The sequence below is a fragment of the Chironomus tepperi genome, unplaced genomic scaffold (genome assembly GCF_022539635.2).
Source record: "Chironomus tepperi strain 1889 unplaced genomic scaffold, CSIRO-AGI_Ctep_v1 contig_260, whole genome shotgun sequence".
In the NCBI taxonomy this organism is placed as follows: domain Eukaryota; kingdom Metazoa; phylum Arthropoda; class Insecta; order Diptera; family Chironomidae; genus Chironomus; species Chironomus tepperi.
The window spans coordinates 443497-463190 of NW_027226382.1; the positions used below are offsets into that span (position 1 = coordinate 443497).

Consider the following 19694-nt stretch of genomic DNA (forward strand, 5'->3'; position numbering starts at 1 on the left):
TTTATAGACCTTGACATTATAGGCGTAGAGTATAGTAATATATCCTTAACTTTGATGGTATTTTGGTATTCTGAATGAATTATTCCATCAAATACATGCATTTTTAATACCTTGTCAAAGATATCAGTTTGTACAGTTTTACGGCAAAGTATATGAGCATTAATAATGTAATTTACTTTATAGACCTTTCATGACAAAGTGAAAAAGCTCTTCATTTTAATATTTTTTAAAGCTCTAAATGATGAATATTTCAGAAATAATTATTTTGACATGAAAGCCTGCAAGAAATCAGTCGAAAGAAAATTCTAACGAAAATTCTGCTGATGATTTTTTTGAAATTCGAATATTTATATTTTGTATGAATGCTAATGATATTGTGTAGTCTTTAAAGGACTTTTTGCATATGACGTGTAAATTCTAATATTAGACAATATGAGTAAACAAGTCCTAAGTATGAAGTATGCTAATTATTTATGAATAGTCATTTCACATATTTTAATAATATTCTCTCATTTTCAGATAATTTTTATCATCATCGTCTTAAGAATCTTGCTGACTTGCAATAAGCTTTCATCATTACAACAAAATGGACAGAGCGTATGTAGCTTTAAATGTATATCTTTCTCGTAATACAAAAGAACAGAAATTTTAGTTTTCATCGGTTTCTTTTGAACCACTTCATCCTTTTATTTCTTCGGTTCCTTTTTTTGATAACGATAATCCAATTTACCATCCGAAAAAAAAAATAAGAATAAAAAATAATGTATAAGAACGACGCGAAGACTTTTTTGTTCCTTGAGTTGTTAAAGGTTGATAAGCCATATTTATAATGTAATGAAAAAAAAAATGAAAATACATATGGACACATAAGATTGACATAAAATAAGAAAAAAACGAAAAAATTGTTTTTCTTCTTCTATTTCTCTTCCTTCTCTCTTCACTGTATCTCAAATACTTTTCGTATTATTTCCAAAATTGTGTAATGAATATAAATAAATAATTGAAAATAATATGAAATTGAAGTCATCTTAAACAGAGAGTGAAAAGAAAAGAAAAGTATCCAAAGAGGAAAAGATTGTTAAAATCAGTGACTAAATTGCTTGTATAAATGAACTTCTGGTGAACTCGATAAATAGAAATTCATGGAAAGCATGAAACTTTGCTTTGTGAGAGTAACCATTAAACATTTATACAGTCAAGAATGCATGGATGAATTGCAAGGAATTTATCTTGATAGCTGATCTAAAATTTCTGTTTTTTGTTTAGCCTACTTGGTACTCAGTTTTTCTAATTGAATGAAAATACATATCTTGGAATGATCCTTAAAAGTTCCAAATTAATTTAAATATATATAACTGAAAGCAATGAAGCCTCCATAAGGATAGAAAAGAAATTTTTGTAGCCAAAACCATCCAAATAACGTCCATTGAAACTTCTCAATGAATATAAAAAATTATATTAATTTAAAGTTTAAATATTAAAAAAAAATTCTACTTCGTCATCCAATTGACCCAATTTGTGAATATTTAACAAGCATGCCAGTCGCAGTCTGGTGTTTTGTTTGAACTACGATGTAGAAAAAGATCGTGCTATCAAGAGATTCATTTTTGTAATTACATGCAGAAAGCAAAGTGTGAAAATGTTGTAAAAAATATTTGATTTATAGCTTCGGATCGACTAAATCATTTTTTTTAATAATTTAATATTTTGGCGTTAAACTCACTAATGTCGCTATATAAAGAAATGGAAATAAAGTATAGAAGTGATGAGGATAAATAAGAAATTATAAAACAATATTTAAAGAGAAAAAAAATGGAAGTTATTTGCATGTAATCACGTTATTTGATGAAATCACATTAAAGGACAAAAAAAAGTAATATTATATGATGCTTTTCTTTAAAAAAAAAATAACATGGAAAAAATAGCTTGAAATATACATGATAAATATTTTGATGATGACAGATGATGGTATGACAATGAAAATAGAATAAAATTTGTTATATCTTTTATCTGAGTTATTTATGGATGTAAATGTCCTTCTTGGTTTTTCGAATGAAAATGAAAGCTACTACCACCGACAGATTATATTTATACATATTCATCTCTTCCCATTAACTTGACTTCTTCCTAATCCTTTTGATTTCTCAAAACTAGCTCCTACTCTTGAGTACAGAAACGAGTTCTTAGTATTTTGTTTTTTTAATCTTAAAAGTTCTCCGAATTAGGCTGAGCATAATTCATCAGATGACATTTATACTCAAAATTATGTAATTTTTGTTGACTTAATTTCCGACTGCACAAATGCCCTAGCGTGTGAAAATGTGTGAACATTCAAAAAATGAGCATACATGTTTCAATAACGTGGCATTTACATATTTTCTGAATAAAAATTATTGCTCATAATGTTTTTAGGAGCTAGATTATGTACGAAACGTTTCTGAATGCTATTGCTGTAAAGTCCTTTATTTGCATTTTTGTAGCTTTAAATCATTAACTGTGGATGACTAATAACCCGAGTGGCAGTAGCAAGTACTCGAAATAAAGTGAAAGTTTTTGTAGTTTTCTAGTTTATTTTGAATAAACTCTTCGTTCCTAGCTAGTCCTTCAAATTAAAGTAGATAGAATCTTTCAAAAAAATTATAAATTAACTAATATGTTTCTGACTAAGCAATATGGCTTTTCAATGAAAGGAAACTCCTTAAGGTAACATTTTCTATTTCCACTAAAAGCCACAGTCAATTGAAAAGCTTCAAAAATGCAGCATAAGGAAAGTCTAAAAAACTTACTATCCTCATTTTTTCACATCTTGAAATCCCCTTTTTCTTTCTACCTAAAGAACTTTTTTTTACATAAGTAAATAAAAAATTATTAAGAAAAAAAAGATGAAAAAATGTGTGATAACAATTTTCTTGAATGAAAAAAATTATTATGACTAAATAAGAGAAAAGATTTTCATTTCATGATGAGATGAAAATGATTTTTTAAAAGTGTAAGGGAAAAAAAAGTTTAGTAGAATGTATTATAGCGAGCGATATGCGTCAAAATAAAAGAAGAAAATTGAGGAAATGCTTTGAGTTTCTTGTGAAATAAATTTAATTATGACTTTAAGAAGTTTAAAAAAAAATTGGCATAAATGAAAAATTTATAAATATTGAAAAATAAAAAAAAAAGTTTAATCAAAAAATGAGTACAAAAAAATTTAAATTCCTTTCTAATGTTCGTCTATGTGGCTTTCCGTAGCATTTTCACGATGATGAATGAAATATAAGAGTAAAAATTTGTAGTTTTTTGCACTTTAAGGAAATAAATGAACAATGAGAATAAAAGAAAAAAGAAAAATTTCCTTTCCTTATCATTTTCATCATGAAAATTATTCAATCCTGTGTTTTTGTACGAAAGTGAAATGCTTTTAGTTAGTAGAATTACATTAAAGACACACATATACACACACGTGTAAAATAGAATAAAAAGAAAAACAAATTTTTGAAATCATAAAAAATTAAATTCAAGGCTTTCCATTGATATGGACATAAAAAATTATTATTCCCATAAGAACAATGATCTAACTAGTCATTTAAATAAAAAAAGATAAGAAAAGAATACACACAATATTTCACTAGGCTTTCCATGTTCATTCTAAATTCTCTTTCATCTCTCCCTTTTCCTTAATTACGTTTCATCTCTATGTCTCGAGTGGCACATAACTTACACCAAAAATTGCATCCATTTTCTAATCAAGCAGAATTTAAATGACAAACTTTCTAATTTTGTTTAGCTTAAAGCTTTTGTTATAAATTCTGTTTGACTATGAAAAGCTAGTTAAATGCTTGGTCCTTGCGATTAAGTTTAAAGCTCGACACACATAATAAATATGTGCAGACTTGACAATTTTGTCCAAACTTAAGTGCACGAGCTCGATCATTTTATTTTCACGTCCCTCGGGTCATATTTTCACTTAAGTTAGTAAATTTATTGACGGAAGGAAAAGTTACAAAATCAAATTAAGGAGAAATAAAAGTATCTATATGGCATGACAATGAATTAATTTAAATTATTTTACGAATCATAAGAAAATTCCAATGATAAGCTTTCATACATATACATATGGGAAAATCGGCAAATGAAGCAATAAGAAAAAGAGCTACACTTGCGTGTAATATTTTTTGTCACTCTGTATTATTTTTGGTCACTCTATACTTTTTTCATTCTCTAAGAATCTAAATTTGAAAATCAACATTAATAATTATGAGTTTGATTGCATAATCAACGATGCATAAAAGATTAATTTGAATTTTTTATTCAGTCTAATCAAAGTTTATTTCCTTTTTATCTACTTATTTATTTGTCTTCCCTGGTTTATCGTTTACAATCGTTTTACGAATATGAAATGATAAAAAAATTAATTAAATTAAATCTAATGTTATTAATGAACATGATAAAAATCAACTTAAGTACTTAAGAGAAAAAAAAAATCATAAAAAGCAGAAAAAAAATCAAGTTAAGCAATTTTCTCTCGTAAATTAAATAAATAATGTGAACAAAAAAAAATGAATTCTTGCTGTTAAAAAAGGAACATTTAAAAACTCTTTTTCGCCTCTAAATAGCATTTAATTATTTAATCGGTAGATAATAGCTCTTGATATAATTATAAAAGAAAGGAAAAAATTTGGTGCGACATGCGAAAAATTTGTTGACACTTGGCAGATACCATGAGATTTCTTGGGTAAATCCTAGAATTCAATTTCTAGACAATTTAATCATCAATCATGTGTAAACAAGTGTCACAATTTTTCGTAATAAAATTTATTATTATCACCACCAAACTGATGCAAATCGCAAAAGTTGGAATCAATTGAAAGAACAAAAAAAAATCGCAAAATGATATAAAATCAGAAAAAAAATGTGTACATAACCGAGTTAACATATTTTATATAAACAATAAAGAACTAGAAAAAAAAGAATATTAATTCAATGAGATAACGATGATGTTAATGAAAAAAAGAGTAAATTAGTAATGATAAATCCATTTTTAGCGTGATTAGGTAGCATTTCAAATTTTTCTTCTTTCTTTTTCCATATAATCATTAAAAAAAAGTAAACGAAATAACGATAATAATTATAAAATAAATTCCAATTGGCTCCAAAATGAAAAATTTAAACAAAAAAAAAAGTAAAAAAATAATCTGTTTGGAATTAGTTGAAGACTGGTCGGTTCTGATTTCGACAAATTAAGCAATTTAGTGTGAAGACTTTAGGGTCAAACTAGTATTTTTAATTTTAAGATTTGTCGATCGGTAGTGTAGACTATCTCTGATCGAATAGTTAGAAAATCTCTGTTTTCTACAATTTAAACTAACCCGAACCGCCGTATTTACGGTAAGAAGCAGTTGCCCTTGCTGAACCGGGTAAATTTCTACCAGATTCACTATTTGAGTGGACTAACTTGTATTATCAATATTAATTGATTACTAGTCTCTAACTGCATATAGACAAAATCTAAGAGAGTGCTCCCTTAGATACATTTAAATCTATTAGAATAGGGGTTAAGGACATTTCTATTGTTTCTTAATTCTATTCTTGGAAATTAAAGTATTAAAGAAAAGAATTATTAAAACTGAACTGACTAGTCTTTAATTTTTCCAAACGAACACAAATTAAAGTAATTTTTTTTATCATTTTATAGAAAATATAATAAAAAAAAAGAAAAAACTGAATGTAAGAAAGTAAGCAAAAAGTGCATTTTTGAGATAAAAATAGAAAATCTTTTTCGTCTTAAAATACCTTAGGTAAGAATCTCGTTTCCTTTTTCCATACAAAAGCACTCTAACATCCTATCTCTGTATCTCAATCAATCAAACATGTTAGGATATTTTTTTTAGAGATTAGTATCTATTGTCTGAGACAAATAGCTGTCTTGATAAAACAATATTAATTTCTTTCATACTCTCAATATTTCTCCTCAAACATTTCACTATTGTATAGCGATTTTCAAATTTAAAAAAAATCTAACTAGTGAAATCTTTCCATATCCAACTTTTGCGATGATTTTTAAATACCTAAATTATAAAAAAAAAAAATTGAGGTTTAATATAAATATTCTCTCTCACTGTACCTAACAAAAATTTAAAAAAAATCTATAAATTATAAATCAAGCTTCAATGATTGCAGTTTAATCTTAAAAAAATAGTTAATTCGTGTTCATTATGATGGAATGAAAGTTTTTTTTAAAAGTAGTAAAGGAAGAAGTAGACAGAAAAGTCATTGTGCGATATTTATAAAACAAACTGCCAATTTTAAGATCTAAAACAAACAAAAAAATGGTGTAAATAAAATTAGATACGCAATTAAACATTTTAAAGATCTAAAGAAATTAAGAAATTTTAAGATTTCGGAAGCTAATGGAGCATTACGGACTGATTGTATCTGCAGATTCCTGAGTGGTATGAAATGGTTATTGCAATCATGTAGCAGTAGTGAGCGAGACACTGTGGAGTAACTTTGCGTCTTACCGTTAATACGGTGATGCAGCAGTGCTCTAGTGAATTCGATGTGCTGTTCGAGAGCCTCAAGTGTCTTAGGACCTTAGATTGAGTTGGATATGTTATAAGCACTCAAATAATTGCCATTGCTTTGAATTACTGCTCGGAATTATGGTCGAGCGATAAGCCTGCTGACACTGAAAGAGATAGTTAAATCCGTAATGCCCTCCAAATGAGTAAATACATCAACTGCTCAATAAATAAAAATTATTTCTATTCAAAAAAAATTGCGCTAAATATTCAAGAAGGAAAACAGCTTTCAAGCTTTGGTATAGAAGTATAAACGAAGACAGAATCAGAACTCAATAAAATAAGTTCATAGAAGAGAGTTTCTGATATAGACATTCATCAACTCCTACGTTAAATTCATTGTTTACAAGACACAAAAAAACATGGAATTAAAAAGAAGAATGCAGAATGAAAACTTCATGATTCATCCTTATGGATAATTTTTCATAATTCTGAGTATTTTCAGTCATTTTTCATACTTTCTTGCCTATCCACTTTCAATTTTTATATCCATTTATCATATAATTTATTACTACATTAATGAAAGAAGATTTAATCTTAAATATTAGTTTATTGGTTGGTAAAGATGATAAGTTTAAAAAGGTTAAAAGCTTTTAGTATTCTTTTGGTTGTTAAAGCTTTATGGTTATTTATGGACTGTCCTAGTTGCTTGAATTTGGGATAAAATCTTGACAATTTCTGTTACAACAGTTACAACTGCGACTATAAAATAATGAGTCGATATTTTGCTATATATAGCTGAAAATCTGAATTTTATGCTGGCAGCCAGCCGGTCGCTGTTGACTGTCGATTGTAGAATTGTCTGACATTCATGAAAGTATTTCATAAATTTCTAGGACAGTCAACAAAATTTGTTTTTTGTTCATTAAGCTCCGTAGTCTGAAATTTTCATTCGAGATTTCTTCAATAATTTTCAAAAACTTACTCTAAAAAGAAACAACAAATAATACACAATACATTAACACCTGAATCCATATCAAATGAAATCAAGTTGTAGAAAATTCTTAAAATCCTTTCACAATTTTTGAAAATAGCGGAAACAATAAGAGTAATTGAGGAAATCTTTTCGTGCTTTTAAAGTAAAATGAAAATGAATAAATTAAATAAATAAAACAAAATTGATGAATACAACGAGAGTGAAACAATGGACTCCTCAAGCATGTAGGAAGCAGCAATATATTATATACACTTAAATAAAATATTTAGGACATTGAAATGATGAAAGTTATAGGAACAAAAAAAATAATTGTCCATTGCGAATGAAGACGAAGAAAGGAATTAAGCATTAATAAGCAGCAATAAGAAAGTTTAAAAATGTACGTACGTGGCCATTCTTTTCAGCATATCTTTAAAAAACATAAAAAATAAGAATAAAAAAAAAACTTTTAAATGTTTAAGAAGTGATAATTAGTGAAGAACATCCTAAAATTAAACAAAAATTAATTAAAAATCACAAAAAATTGTAGCAGTGACATTAAAATAATTAAAAGAAAGTCCTCTTGACTCAAGTGCATACATAAAATACCGATTAAACGCAGACACATAATACAAAGAAAATTATAGAACTTCTAATAGATTTTTAAAAAAACAAGAACAAAAAAAAACATACAATGAGGTATTAAAAAAAATTTTGAACTCAAACTTGCATTAAAATTCATTAAAAATTCTATTATTAACGTAGCTAATGAAGGATAAAAATTAATTAACTTTACAAAATAAAAGAAAAAAAAGAAACAAAATGATTAAGCGTATGATGTGGATAGAGATGGATGATTTGTTGTGATTATTAGCTTTTAAATACTATAGGAGAGTTGAGCATGAGATTGGTAAAAGCTTTATGAATAGCAAAAAATGATCAAATTATAATGTAATCAATCATGTGAAGTTCCAAAGCATATGTCAGTTTTTAAGAGATGTATGTTAAATGCTTCATGTAATGGTACATTTGAATCTCAATTGGGAAATGGGAGGGGATGAATAGGATTATTCGGGGTCGCATATTCTGTCTAAGAATTCATATGTAAACCTGGTTTTATCCAATTTCAAGTGGTTCTGATTCCACTATAAATTCTAGGTCTATTGAGTGCATAGGTCTGGAGCACACTCACATACTAACTTATATCTGGATCTCATTGAACTGAATAGCTAAGGCATTTAATTTCACAACTTTTTTGTGAACCAGAACTCCTTAAATCCTAGTTCAGGTTAAAAATCATCCGTTAAGTCAGGTAGAGAAATTAAATTTAAAGATTTCCAGTGTGCGTAACAAACAGACTTGAAGTTCAGACCAGATCTCGAAGTCGACTCGAAATTAATATAGAGTCGAGTCTGCTTGAGTCCACTACCTTCCATACAAAATTTGAGATAAAGCATTCATAATTGTTTTAACAAAAGAAGTCAATATAGTGATTTGCAGCCCAATGTTTCAAATCACAACTTAATAACTAGAATTAAATTATCCATAAAGTTTCAAAGATTTAGGTCTTTAAAGCAACTAATCACCACAATGCATCCTTCTTTAAATGGAGTAATTATAGGTCAAATATATGAAAAAGGATATAAAATCGTTTATCATCTAATTCATCTATAATTGCTCTCAACAACCAAGCATTTAAAAAAGAAAGCATCACTAAGAGTCATCAATAAAAAAAAACTATTCTCATTCATCATGATAAAACACCATTTATATCTTTGCATATATCTTTAAATAAAAAAAAAAATTATTAAAAACATCGTTTTTTGCTTTCATGCAATAATAATTGTAAATTTTTAATCGATTTAGTTTAATTTACTGAATATATAAAAAAATTATTAAATTTAGCATATTACAATATTGATAATTATAATGCTTTATGTTTGTTATGAATGAAAACTATACAATAATTAATGAATTATAGAATATTTTATTTATCATCGACAATGTTTTCTTCTTTTTCCTCCATTTTGTTCCTTAAAAAATGCTTTTGTGGATGTGATTTTATGTGAAATTGAGATATTTTTAATTGAAACATTTAAAAGTTATTAAAAATTTAAAAAATTGTGAATTTTAAATTTATTGACTTTTAAATTAGTTATCATTTGAAAATCTCATTTCCATTAAGTATCGTCCACCGCTAGTAATAATAATTTGCACATGACGGTTATGATAGTCAAATGAAGATCGTTATAAAGTGTTTAAATATAATGAAAAATTGTAGAAAGTTATTATTTTTAGTTCTTGGTAAGTGAATGAAAAGTTCTAATATTTAAAGGAAAAAAAAACTATATTCATTAAAGTTTAAAGTTTACAATTTAATGAAATAAAAAAAAAACTACTAAAATAAATTTAAAAATGATGAAAATGGCTAAAGGTTTAGATGAGACGAAGAAATGTTCATTTTCGTTCAAAATTTAGCTGATTAGGGCCATTAATTTTACCATTTATATAACATTCATGTCAATTCTCTACTTTGAAAAAATAACAATAAAAATAAGAAAAAAAAAATTCCACTAAAACATTTTAAAAATGAAGAACGTTTAAGGAATATAAAAAAAAGATGGAAAATTAATAAAACGAGTAATTTGTTGAAGAAAAAAATGAAGTTTTTTGTTTTATTTTGCGGGTATATTAAGCTACAAGTCTTAGTTAATTTGCATTGGCAAAATCAAATTTCTTTCACTTAAAAAAAAAAGTAAAAATTATGTAAGAAAAAATAATAAGAAGAAAAATGTGAAATCAACTTTATTTTTCGCTACAAGAATATATATTATAAAAGACAAATGTCATGTTCAAAATTTAAAAACAGAAACAAGTGAAATAAAATTATATTGAATGAAAAATAAAGTTTTTGGTTTGATTTTTCGCAAAATTCTTTATTATACATTGAAATTCATAAGATCTGCAACATTGAATTTGCCCCTAAACTGCACTAAAATTGCTTGTCTTTTCTTGATTTTTTGTTGTTCCCGTATTGCCAACTCGATTCCCTTCCATCTGTTTCCCCTTTTTCTCATACAATGATGTTGCTTTTGTATTGAAATCTTTTGTGTGATCAAGGAAGTTACCTTTGATTTTGTAAGATGATAAATAGCCCTTGATTATGTAATTCTTAATTTACTGTTAAAAATTACTCTTTAAAATTGTTTTCTTTTGAGTACCTTTAGTTTTTCTTCACATATTTTGTCCTTGAGTAAGGAAACCAGAATAAACTTTTTTCTTTCAAAATTCTTCCTTTTAAACTTAAAAATTCCCGAAGTTCAAATTTTGAACCTTCATTACTTTTTAAATCCTTAAAGGCCTTTATTTTTTTACCTTAAAATTTTGATTCTCAACATTATATTTCAACATGTTTTATATTTTCAAATAAATAACTTTCAGCTATTCTCTTACCTATATGGTGTCGTTCAAAAACGATGTTCGTTGAACGTTTTATTTTCAGAAACGTGACCAGTTTTTAACGGTTTTGAATAAAATTTGAAAATATTATTCAGCAAACTGCTGAATTATTCCAAGAAAAAAATATGTCCTTGAAAACGTTATTTTCATAATTTGAGGTCAAATTTCTAAAACTTTTATTAAGAATTTTTTCTAATTTAGAATATAATCATAGCAAAATCATAAAAATGTTTTAATGAACTATCATACTTTAACGTAATTCTGTAAATTTGAATTTAAAAACATTTTTTGTGACACATCATCGAGATTGAATTGTGTGAAAAAGCGGGAACAACAACTGTCATTTAAAATTTAAAAAACCAAACTCTCCTGTCTTACATTTGCGAGCGAAAAAACACGCTTACATATAATTTACAAAAATTATTAAATATTGTTTAAAGTGAGTGTAATTAAATAGTTATTTAAGTGTAATCAGAATATTATCGATATAGTTGATTGGAACTACCGTTTAGTTGGCAGAAATTCGTGTTGGTTTTGTCTAAAATTTAAATTAAATTTTTCTAGCCTTTGATATTAGACAAGCTGGATTTTCATTTTAAGGTCGAGATTCGCAAATTATCTAAAAACGCGGTCAAATTTCGTGTTAAATTCCTTCAAATATCGCTAACTGTGCCGGTAAAGTGGTCATTTGATATAGGCAATTCATTTGAGATAATTTTTAATTAAAATTTTTAATCATTATTGCCATAAATCTCGAAATAATTAATTGGCTTTATGAATCATTCATTTAATTCCTAAGAAAAATGGAGAACAAATTTATGCCAACGAACATACAGATGGAATTTAATAGAATTTTTGTCTACTTCAAGATATTTACTTTATAAGAATCCAAGACCTTAAAAAAATGTCAAGGCCAATGACGTCAGTTAACTCTCGGGAATGTTCTATTTTGAACCTTAGAGCATCATTTCTTCGGAATTCAACTAATAGCATTAATTTATATTTTTTACAGGATAATTTAAAGCCCAAATAGTACAATGGCAGCAGAACAAGATATTCCAACATTCAAATGTGTTTTAGTTGGTGATGGCGGTACTGGAAAGACTACATTCGTAAAACGCCACATGACTGGAGAATTTGAGAAAAAATACGTTGCTACTCTCGGTGTTGAAGTACATCCTTTAGTTTTTCACACAAATCGTGGTGCCATTCGTTTTAATGTTTGGGTAAGTTCAATAATTTAACGGTTTTTATGTATGTATGCTAAACATAAATTGATTTTATAGGACACAGCTGGACAAGAAAAGTTTGGTGGTCTTCGAGACGGATACTACATTCAAGGACAATGTGCAGTTATCATGTTTGACGTAACATCCCGTATCACTTATAAAAATGTACCAAATTGGCATCGTGACTTGGTTCGTGTGTGTGAAAATATTCCAATTGTATTATGCGGCAACAAAGTCGACATTAAAGATCGTAAAGTGAAAGCAAAGAGCATTGTATTCCATAGAAAGAAGAATTTACAGTACTACGATATCTCTGCAAAGTCAAATTACAATTTTGAGAAGCCTTTCTTGTGGCTCGCAAGAAAATTAGTTGGTGATCCCAATTTGGAATTTGTTGCTATGCCCGCTTTACTTCCACCAGAAGTCAAGATGGACAAGGCATGGCAAGATCAATTGGAAAGAGAAATGGAAGAAGCACAAAAGACTGCACTCCCCGAAGACGACGAGGATTTGTAAAAAGTTCAATAAACTGCGATCTTCTGCTTCTCGAGAGAATAAAAATTTATGGAATTTTGTTTCCCATCAATTCTATACTCTATTAATTTTTAATTGATTTATGCTGATTTAGTTAAATTATGAATAATCTATTCACACTTTTTGTTCTTATTATTTCATCCACACATTTGTTCGTAAGTTCTGTTTCTAATTAATTAATTAAAACAAAAAGTTTCAACTTTAATGAGTAAAAAATTGTCGATGGACAATTTTGTAAATGATAAAAGTGTGTTGCTAGTAATGTTGGGACTTTTCACATTATTATAGACTATTCCAGTTTTTCATTTCTGCTTTTGTTTCTTCTTAAATATAACTTAAAGAATTGTTTAACTTTCCAAATATTTGTTTTTTCATCAATTCCTTTTTTTATATTCAGAATCTGCTTTTGTTCAGCTGTAAGAAATTAATTAAAGTTTAATATTAAACAAATCACTGATTAAGAAATAAATAAATTTATGGTAATAAAACACAAACTAATGCCAATTGCCTATTGATTAATTTAATATTTATTGGAGTTTTGTTACAGACTCTATACATTTAAAATTTGAATAACTTGGATATTTAGTCTACACACAATGATACATTATTTTTAGCAACAGCTGAATGTCATCTGGATCGAACAAATGTGGCTAGTCATCGATTCGTTCCAGAAACATTCTATTATATTCAAATCAAGGACCTTCAAATTATCTAAGGTGAACTTAATTTTATTTCAAATTCCGAATCCTTAATATTCCTTTCTGGAATACTGTAAAATCATCTGCGCTGTTCATGCTGAGTGCAAATAATTTCTCTGTTGCTAACGGGTGCCAAGCGCCAAATGTGCATCTTAGGTTGATCTGAAATTAGAAAGGATCCCGAGTGACACAATGTTACTTTTGTTAATACAACAACGTACTGTTCGGGAATTTACTTACTTCATCAGAGTAATAATGACATCGTCCATTCAATCTTGTTGACGGCATATACTCGACGATATCAAGCTCTGAACAAACAGGCAATAAAATTGCAATACCAATAAAGCCCGATGACGGAATATTTTTTACAATCGGAATATTTGCAAAGTCTTGTAGGACCTTCCATAAGTTCCATAACGATCTAGGGTCAATAAGGTGGAAATCAGCTTTGGGATTGCTGATCATGAATTTTTCATAATTTGTAAATAAATCGAAATCAGGGGCTTTTAACCAATCACGGAGTGATGCATTCATGGCTGTTGAAAAAAAAAGAATACATAGAAAACAAGGAAATCCTAAAGCATTGAAACGTCAAGTATGAAAACCATACAAATGTTTTAAATTAAAAATTGCTGTTGTATGGTTTTGGCACATTTTTGAAATGATTTTTGAAAAAATACGTTAAAATGTTTAATATTTCACCTGCTGGATCCCATGCTGCTATTGAAACATTTTTAAAAATCGGTGAATTCAGGAAGTCAAATTCAGGCTTGCTTACAACCTATAAACAAATGACTTAATCATTAATGACAACATCCTTTAAAATCAATCTTACTTGTGAATTAACAATTCTGATTGTTGTTTTACTTCCAACATCCGATTCATAGCTTATTGTCGGTGCATGGTTGAATCTCATAACAATATCATGAGAATCTTCAATTAAAAAATCCATAGTCAGTCAAGGAAAAAAAGGATTAGTTCCAATAGTTACCAATAAATTCGCCAAGATTTGATGATGCTAAGCTTCCTGCACTTGAAACAATCACGCAAGTCTTTCCGCGCACTTTTTGGAAAAGCTTCTTCTTTGGAAACAATTCACCCAACTTGTGCTTATTAAATGGCTTGTCTTTCCGTCTCAACATTTTGACCTTGTTTTTGAGTAGCATTGAAATTGTTGGAATGTCTTTGTCTATTTTCTGTCCTGTATATTCAACATTGTATGAATTATCTGTTCCAGTTGGAGACATACTCTTTCTTAGCTCTGACACGACTTTGTTCTTGAACTCGGATGTCTTATTCTTGCACTCGAATTCAGTTTTATTGAAATTACATCTGTACAAATTCGAAGCTATTGGAGTTAGATCTGATGTTTTCGAGAAGGCTATTCGAGGATTTTTATTTTTTACGGATGGCTTTTCTACACTTGATATTTTTTCACTAATAGTTTGTTTCATAGAAAAGGCACTTCGCTTTTGTATCCATGATGCTATCATATGATATAGAAAGAAACAAAGAAAAACACGTGTTAAGCATGATTCACAAATGTGATTTAGTAAGAAAATACATATATGAAGACGTAAGGGATTGAACAGTTTGAAGATTTCTCGCAAATTCAGTCCGTCAATAAATAAAGAAAGAATAATTTTAAAACCCCATAAATTATTCAATCGAAGTGACTCGATGGCCAGGTGCAGTGTTTATTGAAATTTTTCGAATGGGATACAGTAAAATATTTAGGGTAAAGTTGGAGTCGAAATATTTTACGTAATATATGTATACAGGAATTTCTCGAACTACATTAATGGTACATATTATTAACGATACTGCATTAATGGGTCGTTGACCATAGTTCGAGAAACGCTGATAAAGCAGTTTCGTCTTTTGGATCTAATTATTATATATATCCATTTCGAATAATATGAACCGGCTACATGCTTACAGCCCTTTGTTTGTCCTAATGTTGTAATGGGATTCCTGCAATGGCCTATCAACGGTGTAGACTCCAATAATGTCTATTGGGAGTGAAGTAGTAAGGGGGTACTGAAAATGTATTATTTATATATGGCACTTTGCCTTATAGTCGAATAACCCCCGATAGCACAGTGGTAGGAACATGCGACCATATATCACAGGACGTGAGTTCGAGTCCCATTCGGAGTTCGTTATTCGGAATTAAAGTTTTCTGTTAGGTTTACACACTGCTAGGTTTATACTACAAACAGTAGTGTCGTCAAAGGGGACTATTAATTTGGAAGTCTTGGTGTGAGAGGGAAGTCTCATCCTGTAAGTTCAAGAGAACATTGCTCCTCACTGAGCCACAAATGAACAAAAAGCAATCAATTAGTTCTCTTAAATCCCAAAAATACGCGTCCACAAATTACATTCCTATTATCGTTAATAGATTGAGTACAATGAACTCACAACACCCACTTACCATTACAATATATTGATGTAATCATCATAAAACATAATAACGAATATTTATGGAACAACATCATTCTTTAAATGATAAATATTGCCGGTAAAGATATTCGTTTATGTCAAGGATATAATTAAATTTAATCCTTTATTTAATGCGTCTATTGAGCAATAGATGTCACTAGTTACAGTTCCTCAATATCCCACTAGATGTCGCTAGCTGCTAGACTTTTCCTTTTTCAAACCTTCCTTTATGCTTAACAGTTTTTCACTTCACTTTTTTTTACAACATCACAAGCGCACTACAACGTTGAAAAGAAAAATCAGCAGCAACAGCGATGAACGGAATGAATGTTAAGTTACTTCCTTCTGCAAATAAAGCACCGATAAAAATGAGTATGAAAAGTTTTTTACGACTGCAATATATACCGAATATATATCGAAAGCGAACTCACAAAAAAAGAAGTGAAGAAAAGAATGACAACGATTGCCGATGACAAAGACACTCAACTCAATACAGAATGAGAGAGGGAAGTAAAGTGAAGTGAAGAAAGGAAAAAAAAAAAACATGAAAATCACACCGAAGTGCGAATAATAAAAGGAGAAAGAAAAGAAGCATAATGAGAAGGAAAATAGTTCAATGAATTTATCAGAGCGCAGCGATCTCCTTTACTCGTTAACCACTCGACACCCCTTTTTTTTCTCATTTTACAACAATAGTCATCATTATCTACTAAATATTTAGCATATTTTTGCAAGGTAAATTTTATAAAATTTATTCATTTCCTGTTCTAAATGGGTTGTGGTAGTCTAAATATTGATCAGGAAGCAATTATTTAAATTTACTGACGACTGTAGTTTGCAACATTTTTTGTCACTATGGAATTGCTAGGGTGGCCAGAGGATTTTTAATATATTTAGTTCTGGGCTTGAACCCGGACCTTCAAAAGAAAAATGTTCAAAATTTGTCAAAAATTCCAAGATTTGTATGAAGTTTTCGACTTGTTGAAAAATCGGGACATTTTGAGGCTTTGTCGGGACACAGGAGCAAGGTTGGAAAGTACAGCAGCGTCCCGGCAAAAATACAGCGGATGGCCGCCGTAGAAGTTGCCAACTTGGACAAAACGATCCAGAGTGGACAAAGACACATTATAACTAGTTAATGTCAAGTTAATGACCATCATTTCGCTGTAAAGTTACCCAAGTATTGCCGTCGATGCGAAAACCGATCGACTAAGCTGTGTCTTTCGGGAATTAAACATAAGTTTGTTTTAATTTGAACTATGCTTATGACTACAATCCCTTGACTTTATTTTCATTTGCTGAAAGCAAGCTATGTACATAGTTAACTATGGCTACTAGGAAATGATTCTATGGACGACAAATTGTATCGCGGCAAACTTAAGCTTTTATAAGGAATAGTGTCTAGTTTTGAAGATATAAAATAGTCTGTTCTCTTGGTTATTCTTAGAACTAGACACTAATGACGACTAGAATCCCCTAGAATCTAGTTTAGAACTAAGGACAACATACTGCATAACGAAGATATTAAACACGACGATGCTAAAGAAATCAATGACGATGTTAAGTTGTTGTCATGATGCAATTTGCTGTTCTTAGAACTTTAAGGGAGGATGCATATAGATAAAAATAGGACAGGGTTAGTTTCCATTTGATGAGGAAAGTGAGCACCAAACTGTCTCCTTCCATTCACCTGACTTGAAGTTCATCAAAAATCCTTCTAAAATAGCTTATTAAATTCCGTATTATAAGGATTAAAACAGTTAAGATAACACCCTATATGTGTCCAAAATGCGCTTTAAATCAAATCAGATGACCAATACTGCATTTTATATTCTCAACAATTTTTTCCTATTCTCGTTTTTCTAAATATATAAAAAAGTCTCTCCTCTAAAAATAGAAAGGAAAACAAAGGAATTATTATCCTATGTAAGAAAAGGAGAAGGAAATTGAAGCAGAAAATTTAATACATAGACTCAAGATAAATTTCCCTCATTCTGTTCTTTGTTATTACTATTTGAACCTCTTCATGGAATTTTCAACTTCATTTACAACGAAAAGTTTAAATGGACATAATCAGTTGCAAAAAATCTTCTTAATGAGTTTGGAGAGCGCATTTACTAGATCAATAACTCATCAAGAGAAATATAAAGGAGAAATGGAAATGGGTGCGGAAGAGTTTCAAATTATGGTGAAATTCTGTGTTTTAATGATTTGAGTAGTTTGAATAAATAGAGGGAAGTAGCAAGCATTTTTGTAGAAAATTATCTGAATTTCTGAGAATTTAACTTTATTGTAGGTCGTTCAATATTTTCTACAGCTCCAATTTGATTTGAATTTTATATGAAAAGGTTGATTCAAATCAGTTGATTTCACTTGACGTCATATAAAATTAAAGTCGGCTTCTTATGTACCCAATTAACAAAAATGTTCCATATTTCATTGATATTCCTTAGGAAAGTTAATGTAGTACAAATTGACTCATTAATTGAGCTGTTTGAGAAAAAAATTCAAATTTTCCGAAAAGCATCTTTTTTGTGATTTTAGCAAACTGCACAACCTCAATAGATTAACAATCATTGGCCGCAAATCACTCTAGTGGAACTCTGGATATTAATTATTTGAATAACAAAATCATTTAAGTGGAAGGTAGGAGGATGGAGTGGTAGCAGGTGGTCAAACTGCATTGTAAAGCTTGCGATTTTCCGTTTTTAATTTACAGCTTAAAAACTCTCTCAATTCTTTAAACACTTAAAGTGGAAAAGTGAATTTTTTGAGATAGGTTTTGTGAAAATTCAAGCAATGCAAACTTGTAAAGAAGATGTGAAGGGGCTTATAAGTCTAGTACGTAGAGCGTTACGTAGTAAATGACCTCAAATAAATGATCTCCAAACTTCTTCAAGCCATATGCCTTTCCAAAAAAAAAAAAACTGCTTCCTTTTTGCTTATAAAAATGAATTTATAAATTTATCCTAGTAAGAAAAGAACTCGTGGTAAACTAAAGAACACCTGGAAGGAAGCTGACGATAGGGACAGTTTTGAATTTGGTATTGGCAGTTGATCTGTACTGCCATCGAAGTAAGGTAAAGAGCGTGCTCTCAAGAGCAGAGTAAGCTGAGAGCGCTTTTCATCTAGTCTTTCGAGAGAATGCTCTTTGTCAGTTAGGATAAGCACCAAAATCACCTGCAAAAAGAAGTATCTGTAAAAAAAAGGTATAAAGATATCAATTATAATTAAAACAACTCCTGATTTTTTTTTATTTTTTGTCTAACATTTTAATTTTGCTCTGTTTTTAATCGAACCAACACATTACATATTTTTCTTTAGTTATATATTTTTTTGTTACTTTTTCATTAGTTTTTTTTTTTTCTCTGTGAAATAATTTTTTATTTATTTTTTTTTCATCTCATCATTAATTTTTTTTTACTTTTTTGTGTGTTAATTTTCTCCTTTTTTTCATTTTTTTTAAAAGTAGTCTTTTCTATATAGAATTTTCCTTCTTCATCATCTTCTTGTTTTTTTATTAAATTTATTAATATTAATAATGGATTTCTCTTCTTCATCCTCATTTTTTTTTCTTTTGTGTGTGTATGCGTGTGTATGCCTTATTTTCAATAACTTCATAATAATTATTTATTTATTTTTATTACCCATCGCATGATTCGCAATTATTAATTTAATTAACATTTTTCCTCATTTTTTTTTCCTTCTAAACATTTTTTTTTTTTGGAGAAAAAAAAGAGAATTTTATGCGCTAAATTGTCTGCCATTCAATATTTTTTTAAGATTCTTCCTTAATTTACGCATTTTTTAATAATTATTTTAAACTCATTCACACCCTTAAAATATA

General features: G+C 28.9%; 3 protein-coding genes across 6 annotated transcripts in view; 2 read left to right on the forward strand and 1 right to left on the reverse strand.

Moving 5' to 3' along the window:
* Positions 1-3708, forward strand: part of Syx1A (Syntaxin 1A) — a 33111-nt gene extending 29403 nt beyond the window's left edge. For all 4 annotated transcript variants that reach the window (XR_011544535.1, XR_011544537.1, XR_011544538.1 and 1 more), the window contains one exon: positions 520-3708. The gene's annotated coding sequence lies outside the window, so the exon portion shown is untranslated. The remainder of the gene's footprint in view (positions 1-519) is intronic.
* A 7538-nt stretch (positions 3709-11246) lies between these two features.
* On the forward strand, positions 11247-13067 carry Ran (RAN, member RAS oncogene family). Its single transcript, XM_070641851.1, has 3 exons — positions 11247-11383; positions 11957-12170; positions 12231-13067. Exons 2-3 carry the CDS (start codon positions 11982-11984, stop codon positions 12687-12689), a joined length of 648 nt encoding a protein of 215 aa, XP_070497952.1. The 5' UTR covers positions 11247-11383; positions 11957-11981; the 3' UTR covers positions 12690-13067.
* Positions 13068-13263: 196 nt separating this feature from the next.
* On the reverse strand, positions 13264-14879 carry SiaT (beta-galactoside-a-2,6-sialyltransferase). The gene is made up of 5 exons (XM_070641910.1): positions 14397-14879; positions 14241-14338; positions 14108-14186; positions 13646-13941; positions 13264-13567 (listed from the first exon to the last, which is right to left on the reverse strand). Exons 1-5 carry the CDS (start codon positions 14857-14859, stop codon positions 13436-13438), a joined length of 1068 nt encoding a protein of 355 aa, XP_070498011.1. The 5' UTR covers positions 14860-14879; the 3' UTR covers positions 13264-13435.
* Positions 14880-19694: the final 4815 nt, after the last annotated feature.

Excerpts from the sequence above, each read along its gene's own strand:
- Ran (XM_070641851.1), top strand. The coding sequence starts at position 11,982 with ATGGCAGCAGAACAAGATATTCCAACATTCAAATGTGTTTTAGTTGGT. Across the intron at positions 12,171-12,230 it reads CCATTCGTTTTAATGTTTGG|GACACAGCTGGACAAGAAAA; the intron begins GTAAGTTCAATA and ends TTGATTTTATAG.
- SiaT (XM_070641910.1), bottom strand. The coding sequence starts at position 14,859 with ATGAAACAAACTATTAGTGAAAAAATATCAAGTGTAGAAAAGCCATCC. Across the intron at positions 14,187-14,240 it reads TCAGAATTGTTAATTCACAA|GTTGTAAGCAAGCCTGAATT; the intron begins GTAAGATTGATT and ends ATTTGTTTATAG. Across the intron at positions 13,568-13,645 it reads GTCATTATTACTCTGATGAA|ATCAACCTAAGATGCACATT; the intron begins GTAAGTAAATTC and ends TTCTAATTTCAG.